Source organism: Ambystoma mexicanum, chromosome 7q (genome assembly GCF_040938575.1).
Source record: "Ambystoma mexicanum isolate Mex_15411 chromosome 7q, UKY_AmexF1_1, whole genome shotgun sequence".
Lineage (NCBI taxonomy): Eukaryota > Metazoa > Chordata > Amphibia > Caudata > Ambystomatidae > Ambystoma > Ambystoma mexicanum.
The window spans coordinates 45,704,081-45,727,361 of record NC_090941.1 but is presented as its reverse complement, the minus strand read 5'-3'; the positions used below and the strand labels follow the sequence as shown (position 1 = coordinate 45,727,361).

The 23,281-nt window shown below is 44.4% G+C and overlaps 1 protein-coding gene across 3 annotated transcripts in view; it reads left to right on the top strand.

Annotated features, from left to right (window-relative positions):
- Positions 1-23,065, top strand: part of OFD1 (OFD1 centriole and centriolar satellite protein) — a 1,295,367-nt gene extending 1,272,302 nt beyond the window's left edge. For 2 of the 3 annotated variants that reach the window (XM_069640570.1, XM_069640572.1), the window contains 2 exons: positions 16,177-16,244; positions 22,600-22,779. In XM_069640570.1, coding sequence (XP_069496671.1) covers positions 16,177-16,244; positions 22,600-22,645 — 114 coding nt within the window. In that variant the 3' untranslated portion in view covers positions 22,646-22,779. Of the gene's footprint in view, positions 1-16,176; positions 16,245-22,599 lie in introns of all 3 variants that reach the window. The other variant, XM_069640569.1, reaches the window with a different exon arrangement.
- Positions 23,066-23,281: the final 216 nt, after the last annotated feature.

The window sequence follows — 23,281 nt, the reverse complement described above, 5'->3', positions numbered from 1 at the left end:
GACTGCTGTGGTGACTTTGACAAGGTCTGCTGGCACACCGGAGAAGGGGACACCATCGTAGAACCCGCTTCCAGCCCCTCAGGGTGGAAAAAGGGGATGGGGGAAGGAGCCCCTGGTCAGTCCCAGGCGTGGCCAAGCCATGGAAATTTTGTCCACGGATGAGGAGGACCTGGAGTCATTACACACGGTCCACGAGGATGTGAAAGAGGAAGACGATGGCAATGACGGCACGAGGCCTTGTGTTCCGATCACACCAGTTCCGCTGAGGGATGTGTCTTTGAACATCCTGTCAACCCTCCACACCTTGGTGTCAGAGATCCAGAAGAGGATTCTGCAATGGCCGGTTCCAAGGGTTCCCCAGACCCCCGACCAACCACTGGCAAAGACGAGGAAGCGACATACCATGTCCCCATTTCAGCCTCCACACCCGCATCTGCCCCCCCCCGCCCCTTGCAGACTCAGACACAGGGACGGATGCGGCCACAACAATATCGTCGGAGCGGCAGTGGGTCCCCGCAGCCTAGGGCATCCCCACCGGACGAGATGGGGTTGTTCAATTCCATAATAGGCAAAGCCTTCGAGCTGTCCAGCTTGTGCCCGAAGAAACCAGGAAGGAGGGCTTCCTGTACCAGAGGCGCGAGGCCAAGGGGAAGACCATCATGGCGGAGCCCCTCCTGGACGACATGTGGGAGGAGGGCCTGGCCGTCTTGAAGAACCCTTGCACAGATCCAGCCAAGCGGGATAGGCTGGAGAAGAAGTACCGGAATACACACCCAAGTGCCTGGGGTCGCAACCATTGCCGGATCCAGTGGTTTCGGCAGCCGCGAGGAAACTGTCATCTAACCCGTCCTCGTCATCTTCAGTCCCTCCGGACAGCGAGGGTAAGAAGATGGACGCCATGGGGAGGAAGGTGATTTACACTGCAGCGTCCACCTTCAAGGCAGGCAACTCACTGGCAATCCTAGCCAGGTACGACAGGGAGTTGTGGTACAAGCTGGGTCCGATTTTGGAGTTCCTCCCGGACGACAAGAGGATGGAGGTGATTGCTCTCTTCCAGGAGGGAGAGGTAGCATCGGATCACACCATCACAGTTGGGCTGGACTTTGCCGACACAGGGTTCCGACAGATGGGCAACGGTGTCTGCCTTTGTCGCCTAGGCTGAATGAAGGCCACAAATTTCTACCAGGAGGTCCAAATGAAGGTACTGGACATGCCTTTCGATGGAGATAACCTTTTCCTGAAGGTAGTCGACGAGTCCCTACAGGCAATCATGGCGGATACGGAGACGGCCCGTTTCCTGGGCATCCTCCAGCAGCACCACTCTTCCTTTCGCTCTTCCAGAGGAAAGTCAGGTAGGTCTACGGAAGATTTCTCTTCCTCGTAACGTCAGCCTTCCAGATCCACAACCCAGGAAGCTCACAGAGGCCGTTCCCAGGCCTACGTTGGAGGAGAACAGCGTCGCCGTCGCCAGCAGGGCAGGGTGCTGACCCGTGCACCCCGGTGGAAGGCCGGCTGATGAGGTTTGTCAGCGAGTGGGAAAAGATCACCACTGTGAGAAACCTGATGGTATTCTCCCAAACAGACCTCGGGAAGCCCTTATTCAGGTGTCCTGGCAAGGGCCTACGTTCTCAGACCCCAACCCTAGGAGTGGACAGGCAAGAGAGTATCACCTAGATAGGGAAGCCCGGGGTTGTGCTCATGGAAATACCTCAGGTGAAACTCTGTATAGCACCCGAGAGGAAGGAGAGGAGCACAAACTCCCTAAGATCTTTATAGGTTATAATACGTATGCCTCGCTTCCTCCCATTAAAAAACTCTCCTGCCCAGATTCAACAACCCCCTCCATACATACCCAGTAGCACCCAAAAAGTATATATCCTAGAAACCATGTTTCCCTGTTTCCTATCGGAATACTTCATCATCCTCTCCTTGTTATTTTCCGAACTCCCAGTCTGCTTTGATAACACACTGTTATTCCCACAATTCCCCATATTGGAGTCATGATAAGAACTGCAGTCATTCCCGTTTGTTTCCCAAACCCTACGAATCTCTCCCTTCCGAAAATACCTTTTCTCCATCCTACCCCGTTGGATACTCAAAAATCCTACCACCCTCTTTCTCCAAAATGAACACTTCCTTGCACAGTAACTGAGAATGGGCTAATGTTAAGAATTTTTACCTGATTTGTCCCGACACAAGGGCCAAGCAGAGTCCGGCAATTAATCAGAATCACACAAACCTGATGGCCCTTTCTCCTCCCCACAGAGATGAGAGGTGGAGCATAAGAGAGCAAGGCAAGCAGGCCAGACCGCACAACGAGACAGCTAATCGAGCCTGGCAGTTCAAGAGAAGGAGAAAGGCGGCAAGAATCGAGAGGGTGCCAAGGAGAGAAGCAACTTTGCCCTTTCCGACCCAAACCAAAAGGAAGAAAACATTACCCTGAGAACAACAGCCATACAGTCATGTAGCAGATGTCAACGGTACACGGGGCATGCCTACGCCGATAAACCGCAGCGAGGGAGACTCCTGCTACCGTGGTACCGGCCTTGACTCCAGATAGAACGAAAGCCAAGCGGTTCATCACAGCAGGTGAGTCGAAGGGAGAACTGATGAGAACCAGGCTGTGTTGAATGAAAGTCGCAAAGTGGCACATTGAGAGAAGTTTGAAGACTGTTCAAATTGTTAAGGGAAGAACAGCTGCAGAGGGGACCGGCACCACATGGGTGCTGTCTTGAGAAACCCTGGTTTATCCTATATTGATGAAACTACAGATACCAGAAGGACGTAGGAGAGCAGCCAAGACAGGTCAAAGTGGTCATACAGGAGATCTAGCAAAATCCCTGTGCAGTCGAAAGCCTTTGACCTAAGAACTGTAGAGAAAGCAAGGGAAGTGAATCCTCCAGACATTGAAAGCAAATGTAATGTTGGCAAGAGTGAACCCGGTAGAGGGATGCTGACGAAGAGGGGGCAAAGTCTAAAGTCCCAAGAAACAGTGTGTTGACAAAGGTGAACCCGCCAGAGGGATGTCCACTTGAACTGTTTAAAAAGACATTGAGATTTGTGAATGAGATAAGCCATAGTGAACCCGGAGGAGGGAGGTCGAGATTTGAGAAGGATCTGAGCCCAAAAGAGGGAGATCCAAGGGTGAGAAGTTGTTACCCATAGAACTGTGAAAGCAGAAGAGAAAACCTGCAAGGTCTGCGCCCGCACGAGGGGGACCCAGAGGTGAAGAATCATCACGTCAAGTTGAATCCGAAAGAACATTTTGTTTGTTGTGTTTTATTTATTTTTTAAACTATCAGACCCTTGGAAGACTCAGCCACCGAAGGTCCTGATATCGATAAGAACTGTTTGAGGGGTCTGCGCCCGGAATAGGGGGACCCAGGGGTGAAACAATCGCCCAACGTACATGTGAAACAGAACCTTTGTTTGTTATTTTATCGGCCCTCGAAGGCAAGAGACTTTTTTATTGAAAAGAGACTTGGCCATCGAGGCCACTGAGAAGTTTAAACTGGAACTGTTGTCTCGTTCTGGGGAAAGCTCGATAAGTGTGCTGTGCTCAGAAGTCCCACCTTATCCTGTGCTCCAAACGTGGGGAAGGGAGACCTCTGGCAACCGGCATCATGACTTATTATTTATAGACACTTCTTTCTTCTGAATCCTATACAACACTCTTTTTGTATTAGTTGTGAGGTAAATATAGGCCTTTTTTGATTTGACAGGCAAGACGCCACAAGGACTGCCTTATTTTCATTTGATGGTCGAAGCTTGCTCCCATCTCAGATTTAGATAAGGTGTTTTTCCATCCTGCATACAGTTTAATAAACACCCTTGAATTGTGCTCACTTGTGTCTGTCTTTACTGTTGCCACCATGAGTTCCTTACACCACCGACAGATTGGTGCAGGATGCTCTAGTCCAAGGACATACCCTTGAGTTTCAGCACAGGTGTCCACGGAGCCCTCCGGTTCCCCGTCAAGAGCAGCACATCCCTCAACTCTTAGAGGAGGTACGGGCCATGCTACAAAAAGGGGCAATAGAACTGGTCCCCCAGCGACTCAGGGGCTCCAGATACTTTTTGGTCAGAAAAAAGACGGGGGGCTGGAGGCCCATTCTATTCCTACGACGTCTGAACAAGTACCTCAAGTCTCAGAAATTCAGGATGGTCACGCTGCAACAACTGCTCGGCCAACTAGAAAGAGGGGGGATTTCTTGACATCACTAGACCTGCAAGACTCCTTCTTCCACATACCCATCCACGGGGGATACACATGTACCCGTACTTCGATGATTCGCTCATCCGGGCCCGCTCACGAGAGTTGGCTGTCAGACACACGGAGGTGTCCGTCAAGCTGCTGACAAATCTAGGATTCTCCATCAATTATCCAAAGTCCTGCTTGACACCATCGCAGAACGCGCTGTTCCTGGGAGCCAGACACAATACAGTGTCGTGCCAGGCATCACCCTCGGGGGAGAGGGTATCGGCCATGCAGGGGAAGGTTTGCAGTGGCTGTTGTTGGTGAAGACAGCCACGGTGTGGACCAAGTCGTTGCTCAGCAAGATGTCGTCCTGGATCTACCTCATCCAGCTTTGCAGGTTACAGATGCGACCTCTTCAGGAGTTCCTGGACACTCGCTGGATACAAGTGTCTGGACAACGAGTTCCATCGGGCGATAAGGTGGAGGGGCATCTGCTCCAACATTGCCTGGGGCATGGGGTTTCAGAATCCTCAATTCCAGTAAATGGTCACCACGGACGCTTCCCTGGATGGCTGGGGAGCCCACACTGGGCGTCTGCACACCAGAAGCCTGTGGCTGCCGTAGGAGAAGGATCTCCCTATCAACATCCTGGACCTACAGGCAGAGTTCTGGGCCCTCAAGTCATTCCTTCCATTTCAGAAGGGCAAGGTGGTGAGAATCTTCATGGACAACACCACCACAATGTTCTACATCAGGAAACAGGGGGGCACTCGATAGCTAGTGCTCCCCAGGGAAGTCCAGACTTGTGGCTCTGGCCCGTTAGACTAGAGATGTTCCTCGTCCCCCTTCACCTAGCGGGAGTCAAAAACACCATCACAGACTCCCTCAGCAGCGAGTTGCGCTCCTGCCACGAGTGGGAACTTCGGCAGGACCAGGTGGACCGCATCTTTTTACATTTTTTTATTTATTTGTGTTTGGTTCAAGAAAACTTGGACCTTTACAAAAAAAGCAATTGTTACAAATACACATCACATAAGCGAAACAATAAAAACCTCTTCCTTCAATTAATTCATGTGTTCATATGAATAAATTCGATTATTTACACCTTTAGAAAATTTTAAAATACTGACAGTCATGTTTGCACCAGATTCTAACTCGGGCACAACAGACTGCGACTAATTAAAACATCAAATTAAGAATTATAAAATCCCATTTATAAAAGTAAAAGAAGTCTCATTTGGTTTCATAACGGCTTATTTCACTTTCAATGTAATCACAAAGTTGGACAAGGGTATATATTAGGGGTTTGTATTCCCCAGCCATCATTCTTGCCCAGAGTGTTTCTTCACAATGCTCAAAATTTATATCGCAGAATTTTGTTACTAAATTAGATCTCCTATTTCTAACATAGGGACAGTATAAAATCCGATGTTTCAACGTTTCAGATTGTTCTACACACGGGAAAAAGCAACATTTTTCAATCACTTCATAGTCGATATCCTTATTCCAGTGTTTTGTCCTTTCTCGTGTATGAAGCAAATTTAATTTAAACCACATGTACTTCTTTCTGTAGTGTTAAGGGAAAGTCTCAATATAAGAGTATCTAGGAACAAGTTTCTTAGTATATTTACAGTACTCCAGATACATTTTTTACTTTCCCATTGCTGTGATAGTTTTACATCAGTCCATTTCAAACAGTTTCTTCTTAGCATAGGCTGGTCTAAGCGATTGATCTTCAATTGTTATATTGAGTTCATCAAGACAATGTTGCATTTGACGATGAAAAGTATTGATCGAGGGAGTGTTCAATAGTTGCATATTTGTTTTAAAATCATAATATAAAGAATTGGGTTGAGAGAAGCACATTTTGAAATAGTTACAAAGTTGACGCCATTTCCTTCTTGATGACAGTGCCATAAGATCCAATTCATGTCTTAAGACACAGTTAGGAAGGCTTAGTGGAAGGTTCATTGCAATTTTTAACAAAGATCCTTAGAGGCTCTCTAAGCACTTATGCATCACCGTAAGACAATTATCAAATGTATACAGAAGAACACTTTCAATTTTCAAGGTCCAGAAGTCTGTTATCGGAATTAAAGAATGTTTACAATACTTTGCATAGATTAACTTCAACTGTGAGAGCAATGGGCGGCTTTTAAGTTTTAGTAAAGCTGTCCAATATTCCATTGAGTTTGCCTCATTTATATTATAACCCAGGTATATAGTATCGTCAAGTAGTGGTAGATAGTTTGCTGTAAATACCATCTAAAGTTTTTCATTGTTGACTTTTTGTGCCAAATTTCATAATAGCTGTTTTTGCTGGGTTGGGGGATAGGTTGTGCTCTCATGCTAAATTCTCAAAAAGATGAAGTTTGTTTTGTAAACCAATTGGAGTCGGATCAAAGATGATTATATCATCTGCAAAGGCAAGCCATTGCAGACGTAATGTACCTAGTTTTACCGAGAAGAGACTTCTTTCACACCAAGATGCATCCATATCTGCAATGTACACATTGAAAAAACAAGCAGCTAGATTACAGCCTTGTTTCAAGCCTAGTGTGGTTTTTATTGGAGCAGTGTTCTCCCTTCAGCTGATATGCGTATCCTGTAAGATGTGTCTGTATGGAGTTTAATAAACCAGTAAATTAGACCACCAGGGATACCCATTTTTAACATTTTTGACCACAGCCGGTTACGTACTACAATATCAAAAGCTGCGGCCATATCAACCATGGCCATATAGACCGGGTATGAATTCTTGAGTTTTGTGCCTGCTTTTATATGGGCCATGATTGCTGCATTTAGAATGGAGCTAATTTCTTTGCGTAAGCCTGTTTGAAATTTAGAGTACAGATCCAGATTCTTAATTTCTTTTTCTAATTCAAACAGGAGTTGTTTTGCGAAGATCTTGGCTTCTATATTGATGAGCGAAATAGGACTATAATTTTCTGGAAGTGAGGGGTCGCCCTTTTTAAATATTGGGATGATAATAGAGGTGATCCATGATTGCGGGATCTGTCCAATCGTAATGATGTTATCAAATTTGTTTTTTAAGATTGAGGACCATAAGTTTACATCAGTCTTATAGACACATGGTGGTAATCCGTCGGGTCCTGCAGATTTTGTATAGGATAGTTTGCTTATTGCCCATATTATATCGGCGTTTGACCATTGGTATCGAGTAAGGCCGTTGTAACAGAACGATATATTAGGAAAATTAATTAATGCTTCTGGCAATTGAAATTTGCTTGTGATGTAATTACACCAATTCAGAAATACAATTCATCATAGGAGATATCACAGAATTATCCTTGCTTTTTATAGTTTGCCAGATGTCTCGTATCGTGTCTGCATGTGGCTTTTATTAAGTTACAGTTCACTCTATTGTAGCTTAAAATTCTCAGATGTCTAAGATTGTTTTGATATTTTGCTATTATTTGTTTGTGCGATTTCTGGTAATTAAGAGAGCTGAAACCCCCTTTCCTTAGAGTTCTCAATTCTTTGTTTTTATCGCGTTTTAAAGATTTAATAGTCGGGTCAAAGTAATGGATATAGGATTTGGGCTTGCACTTAGTATGGAAGTATTGTAGAGCAGAGTGAACTATCCCAGAGCAGATTATCTCCATATTAACAGTGGATATAGTCTGATCATTTATGGTATCTTCTATGTGCTTCGATACATATGCAGAAAATTGGTGGCATAAGTTAATGTTCCATCTGATTGATATCAGAGGGCGGTCCATCTCTAGGTGGACTATAGATAGGTCTAACTGTAAAAGGGTGCAATCAAGCTTGAGTGAGATGGATAGCTGGGCATGATCGCCATAGAGGATCGGACTAATGTCTAACGGTGATGCTAGCTGCATAATGTGATGGGAGAGGAATATATAGTCGATCGTTGAGGAGATATCTCCTCTACGCCACGTCGGGCGGTCACCTCTATCAGCACCTTGCATCACATCAATGTCCCAATCTTCAAAGTATGAGTTCCAAAGGGAGCCCCTCTTTCTCATTAAGTGTTTACCTTTTTTGAGTTGCTCTTTAAGACCAATACGACAATCTGAGTTAAAGTCTCCGGCTAAAGAATATCACAAACACCCAATTTTATCATGGCTGTCTCGAAACATTGATCTAACTAATTCAGCATAGTTTCCTGTGGAGTATTTGCGGGATTCCAGTATAAACTTATAGCTAAGATCGCTTTGCATTTCTTTTTAGAAAATGTCAGACCAATTCTAAGATATTCGATGATTCCCATAGTAATTTCGAGTCAATTCCATACGCATTATTTATTGTGATCGTTAATCCTCCAGATGGACGTCCCAATAGTGAACGTTTGCAAGGGAGCAATATGTGGTAAAACCCTCTGGAATAAAGGCTCTAATTTCATTGTTTCTTGAAGTAGAATTATAGTGGGATAATCTACAGGAGACAAAGTGCTAAACCAAGTGAAAAAATTGTGAAAGCCGCATGAATTCCACGATATGATTTCTAGGATACCTGTTTTCGGTGGCTATTGTTGGTTAATGTTTGATTGTGTAGTTGAGTGACTTTAGCATGGGTTTAAGCCATGCAATGTGTTTATTTTCGCCTAAAAAGGCCAAGAAGTCATCAGTGAGGACATTTTAGCAACATGGGCTACATTCACAGCATTATTGGATTCTGCGTTTTCCCTGACATCTTGGGGAATATAGGCGAGATAATCTTGGGCAGCAAGTTCATTCGGGAAAGTAGAAAGAGTGAGACCCTGGTATCTAATTTCTGCTCTGCATGACCAGATAAATTTGAGTATGTGTTCCGAAGACAAGTAACAAATTGAGCGATTGTTATTCACCTTTGCAAGCGAGACTCTGAGAATATCCTCAGATTTCAGATTTCTTTGTTGAAGAATAGTCCCAGCAAATTGCAACAATTTAAGGGAGGAGAGTGCGGGTCATGAGTAAGCGGTTCTAAGCCAATATTATGATGTATGTCCTCCGGAGATTGAGTTACTGGATGTGGGGATTGAGAAAGTTCTCCCTTCCTATAAGGAGCATCATTGGATCGGGTATTAGTTTTTTGGATCGTAGAGGAGACAGCTACGGGGATCGTCTGTGTAGAAATTTTCAAAGAAAGGGGCTGTCTAGTTGTACCAGTAGCCTTTTCTCCATCTTGGATAACTTTACTCAGTGCCATCAAGAGCTCTTCTCTCAAGGACAGGGAATTATTTATTTGTAACTCGGGATGTGGAGTGTTAAATGGGGGAATAGCTGTTAAGGGTTGCAAAGATCTTTTTGGACGGAAGGCACTTTGCAATCACCTCAGCAGTGATTTCCCCATTTTCAGTTGCTTTTCTCAAGGATGCTAGAATTGGTTCACCAGTGTCATCTTTTGGACGTGTTGTATCCGTCAGTGGAAGCGACCTAGAAAAACTTGTCCCATGAGAAGGTAAATCAGGTGTATTGACGATAGTTGGACCTAAGCTGGAGGTATCAGAATTTGCTTTTTTCTCCAACGATTTCAACATCACCGCTTCATCTGGTAAAAATTGTACTTTATTTCTTCCATTGATTACCATTGAAGCGGGCTTTTCAGTTAGAGGAGGTATTATACTCTTCTTTAGCTCTGTAGTGCAGGCTGCATTGTATGTTTTTTTCGCTTGCAGACTTTGAGCTAATATGACCACAGACACTATAAGTTTTGGAATTTGAGGACTCGATTCACTTCACTGAGGATCGTGTGAAGTGCAACTTCTTCCACTTACTGGAAAGTAAGCACTTAGATTCGATTTTATTGCTTTTAGCAGTTATTCACATAAGTCAGCTTTGGTTTGTTTAGTTTTAGAACACGATTTGTGTGTTTGTGTAGCACTCAATAGTTCTGGTGGCATTTTTCCTATACATGAATACTTTTTAGAGGAAATTGAGTTATTTGTAGAGGGCTATGCAATAGAAATGCTTTTCGCTGGGAGTAACATATCCTGACTCTCTTTACAGAGCTGTTCAACATCAATGGGGTCGTCCTCAATCGTCATCACTCCTGTCTCACTAACAGGAACCCCTGAAGGAATAGTTTTGGCGTCACTTGCTAGTTTGTTTTCAAAATGAGCTGTATTTTTATTCTGAAGTGCCTCCTTTCGCCTTTTTGCATAGCGTTTTACAGCATGTAAATGAATTTTTTTTGGCACGTCTCGAGAGAAACCCATTATTTGCTTCAGGTCACAAGGAATCTGCTCCTCATTCTTTTGGTTTTCCATGGCTTTTAATAGTATTGAGGGACTGTCTGGAGAGTCAACGTTCGCTTGAGAAGACTAAGTGGTTGCATTGAAGCCCGCTTTTAACTCATCTGTGGCCATTCTCAAATTTTCCAACTCTACCCTGATCGGACACTCACAAGAGTTCGATTTCGTGGAAGGTGGAATTAGAGCAGATGGGGCTGCAAGTGGCATAATTATATCCTCTTCCCCAGGTAGGAAATTACATTGTGATGCCTTATGATCACAGGATCGATTGTTGGTATGGATCGGATTCTTTTCAAATTCCTGTTTATTCATCATCATTATTTCCCATCCCAGTATGAAACCTTCGATACGATCCATTTTTGAACACATCTGTCTCATCGTGGATTTTATTTCACGCAGTTCTAAGTGAGAGAGATCGTGTGCCTTATCTAAGAGATTGAGTATTTTGATTATGACTGGGAATGTTTGTGGTGCTCTCCCCTCTATAATGTCCTGTTGAGAAGAGTGCATGGAATCTTCGTAGTCAGAATGGGTCTTTTGAGGGTGACTGGACTCAGGGGAGAGCTCAGCATCTAGGGGAAATGATTCCTTATTTATGTCAGTTTCCTCGTATGTATGAATAGACTCAACTGGAGTCTTGAATAGTTGCTTACTGGGGTGGTGTCTCCGTTCTGGGGAGGGTGAGACTAATGGAGTAAACATCCCAATTGATTTTCTCACTTTTGAATCGAGAATTGCCATTTTACTCGTACTATCTTTAAAAGATTCTCGTATTCACACGTTTGTTTGTCACTCAATTTCAGCATTCATTTTTAAAGCAGGTTCTGTATGTATTTAGGCAGTGTGAATAGAAGGTAGATGGATAGAAGGGGTCCCTAAGTCTAGCAAAGGAGGTGCCGATGCAGTCGGCTCGCCATAGCAGGATTTTACTGCACAAAGCATTGAATCAATACTTGTGCTTGTAATTGGTGGAGCTGCTATGTCCATTATACGACTGCGCAGCCCAGTCACCAAACAGTTGTGAGATCAAACGTAATAACTCAGGAGAGTTGTATAAAGTAATTTAGTTAGCCTCTGGTGCCTGTGCTTATGGTTAACAGACAATTAACACGGCATCATGAAGCAGTTAGGGATGCTAAACAAACAGTAAAGGAAACATCAATGCTTACTTTCGGTCTGAGGCAGCACACTGGTGTGTTCAGTTTGGTATCGTAGTTAAATGGGGAATGGAATGGTAGGAGAAGGGGAATGGAGTAAAATGCCGCTCTCTCAATGAGCCAGTGAACAGCAAACAGCGCTACTTAGAGCGCGTACATAATGCGCGCGGCACAGTGGTTAAGAGGACTTCAGGGTGGAGCCACCTAGACAAGTATAAAAAAAGGCAATATATCAATAATATATACTTATAAAATGACATTAGCTTTGCTATATATACTTGTTAGTGTATAAAGATGTACCAAGAAAGTCCAGAAGTATCCAATTAAATCCAATGCAGGTACGACGTCTTGCAGGGCAGAGTGGAGTTCCAGCAAACATCGCTACTTAGCCAAGTTGGGCAGGCCCCAGATCGATCCGTTTACACCGGTGGCAAACTCCAAATGCCAGAAGTTCGCCAGCAGATTCCACCAGCCGAGGAGCCTGGGGACTCTTAATCCTTCCCGTGGGAAGGGATGTTTCTGTATGCATTTCCTCTGTTGCCTCTCCTGCTACAAGTCTCCAACATACCCAGGCAGTGTCATTGCAGGATGATACTCAGTCTCGGCGTGGCTGAGGCAGATTTGGTACCCAGACCTTCTCAGCCTGTCAGCGTTGCCGCCGGCCAAGCTACCAGAGAAGGAGGCGCAATCCTGCATCACGAACCAGAATCGGTCAACCTGAGGGCCTGGGCTCCTGCAGCCCTAGTGTTTGGAGGATATGAGTTTCCGGCGGACTGCAGGGAGGTCCTCGCCAAGGCCAGGGCATCGTTGACTCTGAAGTGCTACGGTCACAAGTGGAAGCGTTTTGCTACATGGTGGCAGTCGCAGAAGATTACCCCTCTGCGGGTCACGCCCCTGCAGATTCTTCCATACTTGCTATCCTTGGCCAAGGCTGGACTGGCGTACGCCTTGACTAAGGTATATCTGGCAGCTATCTCCCTCTACACCAGATCTCCAGGACGCACTTGACTTTGGTCTTTTTAACTCGTCAAGTTCCTCAAAGGACTTTTATCGAGCTTTCCCAGTGGTGAAGGCTCCTTCCTGGCGTGGGAACTCAACTTGGTTCTGACGAGGCTCATGGGGGCTCCCTTCGAACCTATGCACCAGGCCCCTCTCAAGTTCCTCTCGTGGACAACAGCTTTTCTTGTGGCCATCATCTCCGCCAGGAGGGGTGGTTGAGATGCAGGCCCTATCCTATAGTGACGCAATGCTTCTCCTGGCTGGAGTGGTATTGGACTCATGAGACACTATAAATAACTACGGGGACTATGGTTCCATTAGGAGTGCAGCACAGGGTTACCTGCTGGCAACGGCTGGTGTGTGTCTGGTGTTTCCTATCCTGCAAACAGCCATACCTGACTTTCGATGAATCGTGGGTGGTGCTGCGGATGCACCCTTCTTTCATGCTGAAGGTTCTGTCAAAATTCCATCTCAACAAACCTTTGATGTTACCAGTTTTTTTCCCGAAACCTTCATCTCTGGCTTAGAGGGCCTTACACTTGCTGGACGTTGCCCGTGCCCTGAAGTTCTATGTGGCACACACAAAGGGGTTTCGAAAGACTTCACAGCTGTTTGTGAACTTTGGTCCTGTGAACCATGGGAAGGCCTTGTCCAAAGCTTACATCTCAAGGTGGCTCTGCAGCTGCATCTTGCACTGTCATCGGTTGGCGAACCGGCTGCTGCCCGACCATTAGAGAGCCCACTGCACCAGAGCGATTGCTGCGACAACGGCGTTCCTGGCTGGTGTGCCACTGATGGACATCTGCAGGGCTTTTATGTGGAGGTCCACGCACGCCTTCACAAAGTTCTGCTGCATCAACAGGGATTCCAGGGAGGAGTCGCCAAGCCATGCTACACAACCTGTTCGCTTGAGGTGAGTCTGTTCCAGTGGTAAGAGTTGATTGCTTCTGTTGAGCCTTGCAACCTCCCGTGGTTGTTGTAACGCTCACCTGATTCCCGTAGAGGCGCCGATCTTGACTGGGCGAATACCGTATCTTCAAAGGTGATGTGTAACTCACGGCTGGCTCTTTGGGCTGGACCTCTGTGCACTATATGTCTGACTCGAAGGGTAAGATGTCTGCAGATAGAAAATATGGGATTAATGAACTGGGTTATTGAATGTCTCTCTCTTCTTCCCTTTCTCTTCTCCTGTAGAACCCCAAAGGTTAACGCTCTCACCTTGGGTAAGTGAACACCGTGCTCTCCATCTGCCTCGGGGCAGGGTGATGTAACCAGTTTCTTCACTGGATAAGGGGAGCAGGCCTCTTGACTTCAGAGGACTGCTGTCCGTCGTTTACTGCACGAACGGTAAGTTTCGAGTAATTCTAATGTCTTTAAAAGTCTTTAGTAATGATGTCTCTTGTTTTGCAGGGTTCCGGCGATGGCGGATGACGGGCTGAAGTGAGTTGAAGATGGAGCCCGTGTGATGAATAGAAGCGCCTGGAAGCACGTAAGTAAGCGCTTGTTGCCTGCTTCACGATGCGCTCTAACTGTCTTTTTATTTTGCAGGTACAAGTTCGGAGCGGCTGCAGGGTGCCGGAATACCCACTGGGTTAGATGTGGAAAGGAGTAATGGCACGTGAGTATTAAAGTTCCCCAATGTCTTTAAACGCACCTTGTTTTGTCTTTCAGATGCGGGATGCAGCGCCGAAGGCCTCCGGAGCGTGCGAAGAGTTGGTAAGCTTTTATCTTTCAGATGCCGGAATGCAGTGCGAAGACCTCCGGAGCGCACGAAGAGCAGGTAAGCCTTTGTCTTTCAGATGCCGGAATGCAGCGCGAGGCGTTGGTGACAGCCGATGGACCAGGTAAGTGAAGCGCTGTCATTGAAGACCGTAATGCTAACCTGTTCTTTCTTGTCTTTATAGGTGTTGCTGAAGACTGGATTCAGGATGGTAAGCCTTTTTCCTTAGGCCCAGGATCAGATGCAGAAGACACGATGAGCGTTCTGCTGCAGAGGATGCAGAATAACGCAAAGCAAGATTCATCCATCGGGTGTGGTTTAAATAGCCTCCTGTAGTGCTTAGGTGTCTCCTTCCACAGCCACGCCTAGGAAAGAAAAGAGTTCCTGCTTTCCAGAAGAGTTCCAGTGTTCTGAACCTAGGGAGTGGCTCCTGCCCCACCCAACAGGAAAAGTAGTTCCAAACAGAAGAGGATCAGAGGCTCAACTGGCAGGCAAGTAAGCAGCATGGTCTGCTGCAGGTAAGTCCACCCAAGCATTATGAGCCCGGCGCTTCCAGCGCTGGGACTGGGCCTATTTATGAGCCTGGTGCCACTGGCGCCAGGACTGGGTCCAAAAGGTCCCAATTGGGACTGGTTGGCACTCGGAACCTGGGTTATGGATCTGCTTCCAAGGGTGTTGGGAAAACCCTGACCTTTTGGAAGCAGAGATCATGACAGTTGTGTGATGTTGTACTGCCATGTATTTGTTATTCATGAGCATGTAAATCCATGCCAAACCTCATGCTGGAGAAGGAACAAGTTACTTACCTGTAACTATTGTTCTCCAGCATGGGTCTGGCATAGATTCACATGCGAAATCTCCCTCCTTCCGCTCTGTGGCTCTTCTTGGTCTTACTGCCACTTTACGTGCTTACCAAACCTGAAGATGGCTGCCAGAGGAGGGGCTTAGGGAGACGACTGTCATTGGCTGGGGAAGTATGACACAGAGGACAGTGATTGGTTTATGGGAGAAATAAAGTTTGTAAGTGACAGTCAAACTGTTTTTCTTTTACTGAGGATTCCCAGCCTGACTACAGGGAATATTCATGAGCATGTGAATCCATGCCAGATCCATGCTGGAGAACAATAGTTAGATAGGTAACTTGTTCCCTACCTTCTATTTTCTGTTTTTACACTATCCTAAGCCACCCTCCTCTTTCAGATCTGCGAGAGCGCCTTATAACAGTTTACATAACCTACCATAAGATTTACAAAGACTGTTGATGCTGACCTCTCTTTTTGCAGTCTTAACATCATGACTTCTGCTGGTTTTAGGTCCCCTAAAGGAGTGTTCTGATAAAGAGTTTGATATGTGCTCTTTTGTCGCATGCTATTTAGCAGCAGAAATTCCTCTGCCAGTTGTGCTTTTCTCAAACTGATGTCCCATGATTTCAAACATAGTAGCAGTGTTTACTTTAAGAAATCTGCATTGATGCTAAATGTGAGTTATTTTGGCATTCGGCATCAAAAATGATTTTTGATGGTTCCCCTGAATTGACTTTATGTTCAAGATGTAATAAGTTTAGCTTTATTTTCTGGAATGGCGTCCGTGTTAGTCTATCTCAGACAAACAATACATTTTGCAAAAAATTTCCCAAATCAATATTTTCCATTACGTCGATTTATTTTCATTTTTTAAAATGTGCAAATCTAAAAATCTGCCAAACCATACAAAGCAAGTGCGCAATTTTTTTCTGTTTTATTCTGGGAGACATGAACATGATAATACATACAAAAGTTTCACTTTTTGAATAGGTATGGTCTCCAGCTAAAAATGCATAAAACGTTTACTGTGCTAATGAATATTAGAAATGATGAATTCACGTTATGGTTTTTTCCATCAGAGCTCTAGGAAAGACATTGTTGAAGACATTTCGCTAACAGAGAGACATTCTGATGATAAAGATGATAGGTAAGCTCACAAAGGGATGGCTCATAAAGTATGATATTTAGATAAAATGTCATCATTTGCATGTATTAGTCTTGTTAGCGTTTGTTTTTATTTATGGAAGTCATATTACCTCTCAACACTTTCTCAAAAGCCCAATTCTCTGGAGCGCTTTTTGCAAGGGTGTAGTCACTTTTGAATCGAGGCTCAAGTAGGACCACGTAGGGACATGTGTACAATGGAGTGCTCAATTGTTACTTTTAACCGTTCCAAGCGCAAACTCAGAAGAAGGTTTTATTGCATAGGCAAAATCTTTAGGACCAGCTTGAGCTAGCTTTAGCCCTTTTTTGGAGATAGTAGTTTGTATCTTTGAGGATAGACAATGTCAATCGGCGCCTCTGCATTGCAGAAATTGCTTCTGATTTCATAAATTCACCATGGCTCTGCCCCTCCCTCCATTCCATTCCTTGGGGTTGTATCACTGGTCCATGTGTGGAAGTCCCACCACTCCCCGAACATAGTGCTCCCAGTGGCAGTGCTCCCCATTCTCTGTTCTATTTCCATTACGAAATTATGATAAGTTATTGATACATTTAAGAATATCTTACAAAAAGTATTTTATTTTTATATACTTTTTTAATCAAATTGAATCTCAGAATATACACCCCAAATCAAATGTAATTATTTAACGTTAAGAGTAAATGGTTACAAATGTGCTTTAGATTGACCATATATCAAATTGGGTTTGGTGCAGTCCCTTACAAAATGGTTGAATTTCTCATGTTTGTGGCAAATGGTCTACAGGACATATATTATTCACAGCTGGCATCCTGTAGAAATCGGCCTCAACCACCACACATCATTCCTTTCTTTGTTGCTTGAGTAAACAATCGGAAGGAAGCCTTCATACTGGAAGGAAAGCAAGGCTTCTGGGTGCTTCAGTGCTTTTGTGTGAGTCTGCAGGGCACCAGCACTGTCCAGAGGGCTGAGGCTGCTTCCATGCACAGGGTTTGAAGGTGCAGCCACTCTGAGCCCATGAACTGACAATACCTGTGCTTCTGAATGCTACATATGGGAAAGTAAATCCAATGCATAGTATGTGGACTATTGTAACTGTGTTGCTGCCAGTGGAGAGTAGAACAATGGCTGGAGCTTCTATGGCCCTGCTGAGGTGTCTATGTGCTACAGTTTGTAAACCATCTACCTCTGATCTGACCTACTCACATTTCATTTTTCTCAGGGTCCAGCCAGGCCCCGCCTGAAGGCCCTATCTGCTCACTACATTCCCGTTTCCAGATAGCGTACCTCGCGCACCCTGCCAGGAACCCCATAACCACCACCTGGCCGGCCAGCCAGCTAGCATTACCGTCCCAGTCTCAAATAGCCACCTGCCGACCCTCCCTGGCCCAGTCATCCATTCCAGTATCTCTCCCAGGCCTGACACCTCCCCTTAGTGAGTGTTCCCAGTCTCCGGCCATAAACCGCCTCATCAGTTTTCCTTTAAGTAGTTCAACCACTTTGTAGACTACCCAATCACCAGTATCTCCCTGGGAATAACAGAAAACTCCAGACAATAGTTAACAGCCAACTCACTGATGCTCATTTTACTGGTCCATGAAGAGTAAAAGGCTGAGGTGACACACTGGACTTTTTACTTATGACATCCAGGGTAAACGCTGGTCTTTTGTAGCAGATGCTCATTCCACAACATGCCTTGATATTTATTTGTAAATTCTTAGCATGACCGATCATTACACTGAAGTTTGAAGAGGGGGAGAGAGACCAGGCACACAATTTCCGAAATGTAAATATTTTTACAGGGTTTCCATTTCAACACAACGAAAACATAAAAACATAATCCCTACCTATGCAAACATAATAAGCAACAGGCACATAAAAAAGAACAGCCCCTACCCCCTCAAATCTTAAAGTTATATGAAAGTCTTAAGACTTTCACAAATCAAGGTTTTGAACAATTTTCCAAACCTGAACAGATGAGAATTCTGTTATATGCTAGGAAGGAGTGCATTCAAATATGTGACTGCAACTCCTCAAGAAGATCTCTTCAGCATGGATGAATGGTGAAACTTGAGAACCTCAGAAGATGAGATTTTCTGACTTTTTAGACACATGGCCCCACCTGAAACGACAAGCTAAATATTCAAAGGGAGCCAATGGAGTTTTTTGAGGATCGAGGTGATGGGATCGAATTTGGTCACACCAATAAGATTCAAGGCGGCAGCATGGATAACCACCTTAAGAGGAGTGAGAGTGCTTGATGAAGCCCAGAAATACCCAACTTCTCTGTGCCAATCCATGAGATAACTAAAGCTGGAACTAAAAGACAGAAGTCAGCAGGTGAAACAAAGGTTTTTATAGCTTTTAAAGTATATGAATGAAAATTAGCAGCCTTCACTTGAGCATTAATGTGAGGGGCGGATGAATCCAATGTGAAACCTAATGTGTTGGCAGAGTTAGCAACAACATGAGGCAACATGGAAGTGTAAAATAAAAAAAGCATGACCAAATAGAATAATTTGGATGGGAATGTGACGCCATCTATATTTCGATCCCCAGAAGACATTTGATGTTTAGTGACACCAAACCAGCAACCAAATCCCCCAGCAGCTCTGTCTATACATTGTAAGATGATCAACCCCTGGGCTACTGCAAAAAAACATCGTGAGGCATTATGAGTGGACCTGTACCACTGTCACCAACTGAGAGCAGTTGACCAGAAAAGAACAAAACCACTTAAGGTCCCTTCACCTGATTCCCAACCAATGTAATAGGTTATCAAGGAGCACCCCATGGTCGATCATATCAAAAGTCACTAAGAAATCAGAAGCACGAACAGACAGGTGCACCCTCCTATAAGCATAGAAATCACCCAGAACACGCAGAGAGGAAGTTTCTATGATGCAGCTAGGCCGGAAATCAGATTAGAAAGGGACAAGGAGATGCAGTTCAATTACCCAGTTGGTAAACTGGACAGAAACCACCTTTTACATGAACCTTTCTATTGCAGTTTTGAAAAGTAGCACTTGCACAATGGCCTGCTTCATCAGTTAGATTAGGATTGCTAGAATTAGGCAAAACATGTTATATAGGCCTCCTTTGGGGAAATAGAAATTCTGGATTGGGTGTATGCTCAAACACATGTCTACAGATATTGTTGTCAATGTGAAAAGTGCTTGTGTGCATTTTTCTTGCTTTAAGAAAATACCACAAGATAGAAATTGTTACAGCTCAATACTGCCATAAGGACACCAGCATGATACCTGTGATGGAAAGAAAGATGCAAGGGAGCCTGTACTTCCTCCTACCATGGTGCAACATGATGCACTTTTCTCTTCTTACTTTCATATTTTACACCATTACTTTTTTAAGAGATATGTAACGCAGCGCTACTGTGAACTATGAATTACCCTTACAACCATTAGCACACTTCGACCTTTGCACAGCTGTTGCATGAACACTTAGTAGTTGATTCTAATAGATCCACTCTATTTACAGATTTCTCCATTTAAAAAATCTCCTTCCTTTGGTATCCCATTCACAGACAGCGGGTAGGTGGTGCAATGCTGCTCAGCCTGAACTCCACTTGTTGTCATTGGCATAAAATAACTCTAGACATTACATCATGGGTGGTATTTATGGAGCCGGCTGTGTCTTATGACCTCTGTTCTTTTTATCTGCATGCCTTTTCTGGAACACCCTACTGTTGTTGCCAATCTAACTGTGTCATGGCTTTCCTGAAGGTCTTGAATTCAAGTCCTGAAAAGACTGCGGGAAGCCTATGATGGTGTTCGACCAGCAGAAGGCGTTGTCGACCTTGACACTGAGGCTTGTGGCTTCTGTTAGTCTATGCAATTGAAAGCCTTAAGAAGATGTATTGCTAAGGTGTTCCCTCTCACAAGGGCAGGACATCAACATGCAAATCCCCAGACCATCATAGCCTTCTGCTACTGATTAGAGGACAAAGAGGAGGTTGACTCTCACCCTAGATAAGTGGGCGAGAAGAGGTTTATGAAAAAGTGGCAGAACCGGAGGTCATGTTCTCCTTGTGACTCCTCATCCAAGTGCCATTCTTCATCTGCCAGGGCGCCCAATCCACTCGTTTCAGGGAGTCCGCTTCAGACAGGAATCACCACCTACCCTGGATAATATACCATTCCCCAACTCCTCTACCCAGAGCAGTCTGAGGATGTCCTGCAGAAAATGTTGTATATTTTCATCAAGGCATCAGCGACTTCAGCCTCAATGCTGGTGTTGTAACAAGGTCCCACAGCGCCTTCTGAATCTGTCGGAGGCACCTCTTTAGCCCATCACTACACACATGTGAGCTGAGTTCAGGCCACAGAATTGGAGACTGCTCTGTTTCAATGCTGTGCGTCTTCACACTCCGGTGTAGTAGCTCACACCCCTGAGCGCTTTGGATCTGGTTGCGCCAGAAGCTCAGAAGAATTTCTGATTTGTCCTGGCCTCCAGATCAACATTTCTGTCCAAAGATGGGGATCCGGTCCCTTTTGGGCATACATCCCTGGTGTAAAGTGATGTGGATGACTTCCCTCAAGAACTCTGTGCACGATAAAAAAAATTGGCCAGCTTGACTTTCGACTTACGAGATGCCAGAGGTCTGGATATCTCTCCATAGATGGAGTTCATGTCAGCTAAGCCCTATGGCAAGGTTAGTGTAACCTTCTAAAAGTGTAGAAAACAAAAGACTACATACATATTAGTCAGTGGTGATTTGTGCTGGACAACCATGCCCATGGAGCATGGGCAAATGTCATGAAATTAAACAGAATATCTCAATCCACTCTACAAGCCCTTTGTCTGCATTCATCTACCCAAATAAAATGAAAGTTAAATCATATATGCTTTTTATTTCAATATATCTTGCTTCATCAGTAATTTATCAACTCTACAATATGTGTTAGTGCAATACCACTTACTTTTCAGGTGGTCTCTGCATACACTGCAGTACTGATTGTCAGGGAGTCTGTGATTGTTTTCTGTGCAGCTCAAAGGTGGGCATGTATGTTAGTTTGACTAAAACTTTTTCTCACTATTCCGCTCCAGTCCACACTGAACAAAGGGTTGGGTAGGTTGACCCATTTGGTTTAATTTCCCTTCCCAAAGATATCATTGTAAAGGCGGTGCAGTGTCTTAGGATAGCTTCTCCGTCTTTCTCAAAGAAGCAGCATGACCTCACTGATATTTTAGAATCGGCTCCCAAGCCGTCCAAGCTGGCCAAGATGCACCACCCAGATCCTTTGGATCTGGCTTTCCTATCCACCTAACTTACTCCACGTAGCCTGGTGCTCCTGGCTTTCGAGGGGTGGGGTAAAGCACCTATATTTTCTGCCTTGCCTCCTGACACAGAGTCTTAAAATCGGACACACATGGGTGCAAAGTTTTGGCTTCTGGTTGCCTAGCATTGCAAGCTGTTAAAGCCTTGTTTCGTATTTTATTACATAGCACATAAGGAACCAGTGGGTACCAAATCACAAAGTCTTTGGAGAATCCAGCAAGATAGATCTTGGCTGGAAGAGAATTGTTTTCAAGCACCTAAAGAATGTGATGAACTAGGCAGCAGACAATCTTCCCCCTGAGGTGAATGTTTGGGTTCACAGATTTGGTGAAAGATGTCAAGGAAGCTGCCAAACAGATCTGGCTGACTAGCCGTTTATGTGGCTCTATGGGCTCTTCGGCTGTACTCAGGAGGCACTTCTAGATGCGGACGTCTGACACCACATATGTGCGTGACAGTCGATGCAGTGCATATTTAAACGTTTCAGGGTCCACTCTATGCCTGGGAGATATCTCGAGAGAATTTGTGGGAGGATGGGAGGGAAGGCAGGAGGGGAGACTGGGGCTAGCGTATCCATCAAAAATAACATTACTTAAGGTAAGAAACTTTTACAAAACAAATATTGTGCAAAGGTTGTATAAAGATGTCTGGAAAAGCAGACACAAATGATTTGAATGGACAAGTGAGCACTGTGCCTAGGTATATTTTACTGGTTGTAGGTCATATGTGATGTGTAGAATCAGTGTAAACCTGGGGCTTTGGCATATGCAATTGCCTAAAAGCCAAGTTCCATTTGCCATGCACGATCATTTAAAAGTTTCCAGTTAAAGAATGGAATTATCATGGTGAAAGTTGTCTTAGTAGATTTGACCAAATCCCAGACACTTTGTTGAAAACTTAAGATATGCTCCTTTTGTAGAGAACGGGTTACGTGCCTACTCCAGCTGATGGCAGAGCTTTGGGCTTTCAGTAGTTGATTTCTTGGAAAGCATATTCAGTATGATGTTTCTCCACTTTTGTTCATAACATCTGTGTTCTATGTTTTATTATTCCCAAATTTAGCATTGCAGCCATTTCCCGTGGCGAAACAGATGAGGATTTCTGGTGAAGTACTTCTGTTGCTGAGCAAGAGTGTGGCGTATTATCGAAATAAAGTGTTTGTTGCAGAAATATTATGCAGTGCATATGTTTCAACAAAGGTTTTTTATGTATTTCCAACTTGTGCATTTTTTATAGGAACCAAGCAGTGTGTGAATATGCTTGTGTCTCACAGCACTATCATGCATGTAAATAAATGATTTTGTATTTGTATTTAGTATGTAATGAAAACTTACAGCAGAGCTACTTTTATTCTCTGTTTATGATCTCATTACCTTTTTTAAGTTTTTAGGTTCATTAGTGGCAACTGTTAACGAAGGCTCATTGGGGACTTGGTAAACGATTCTGCTCAACTGTCTGCCATGCATGTTAAAGTTCACTTTGCTGTCAAGTTTCAAGCTGTAATTAAAAACCTTTTGTTTTAAACAAATATCTTCTATTTGAAAAAAGAATGTTATGTTTTATATATTTTGTTTATTTGAATAAATGCACATAAAGCATTTGCCAGCTCTTTAAAAAAATGCAACAGAACTTTGACTTGAAATCAAACCTGGAAAGATCTAACTGTGTAGTTAAATGTTGCTAAATTGCTAAAGGTTTTGTTGCCTAACTCTCGAGAGGATAGCTCAGAGGCAACGTGCTCTGC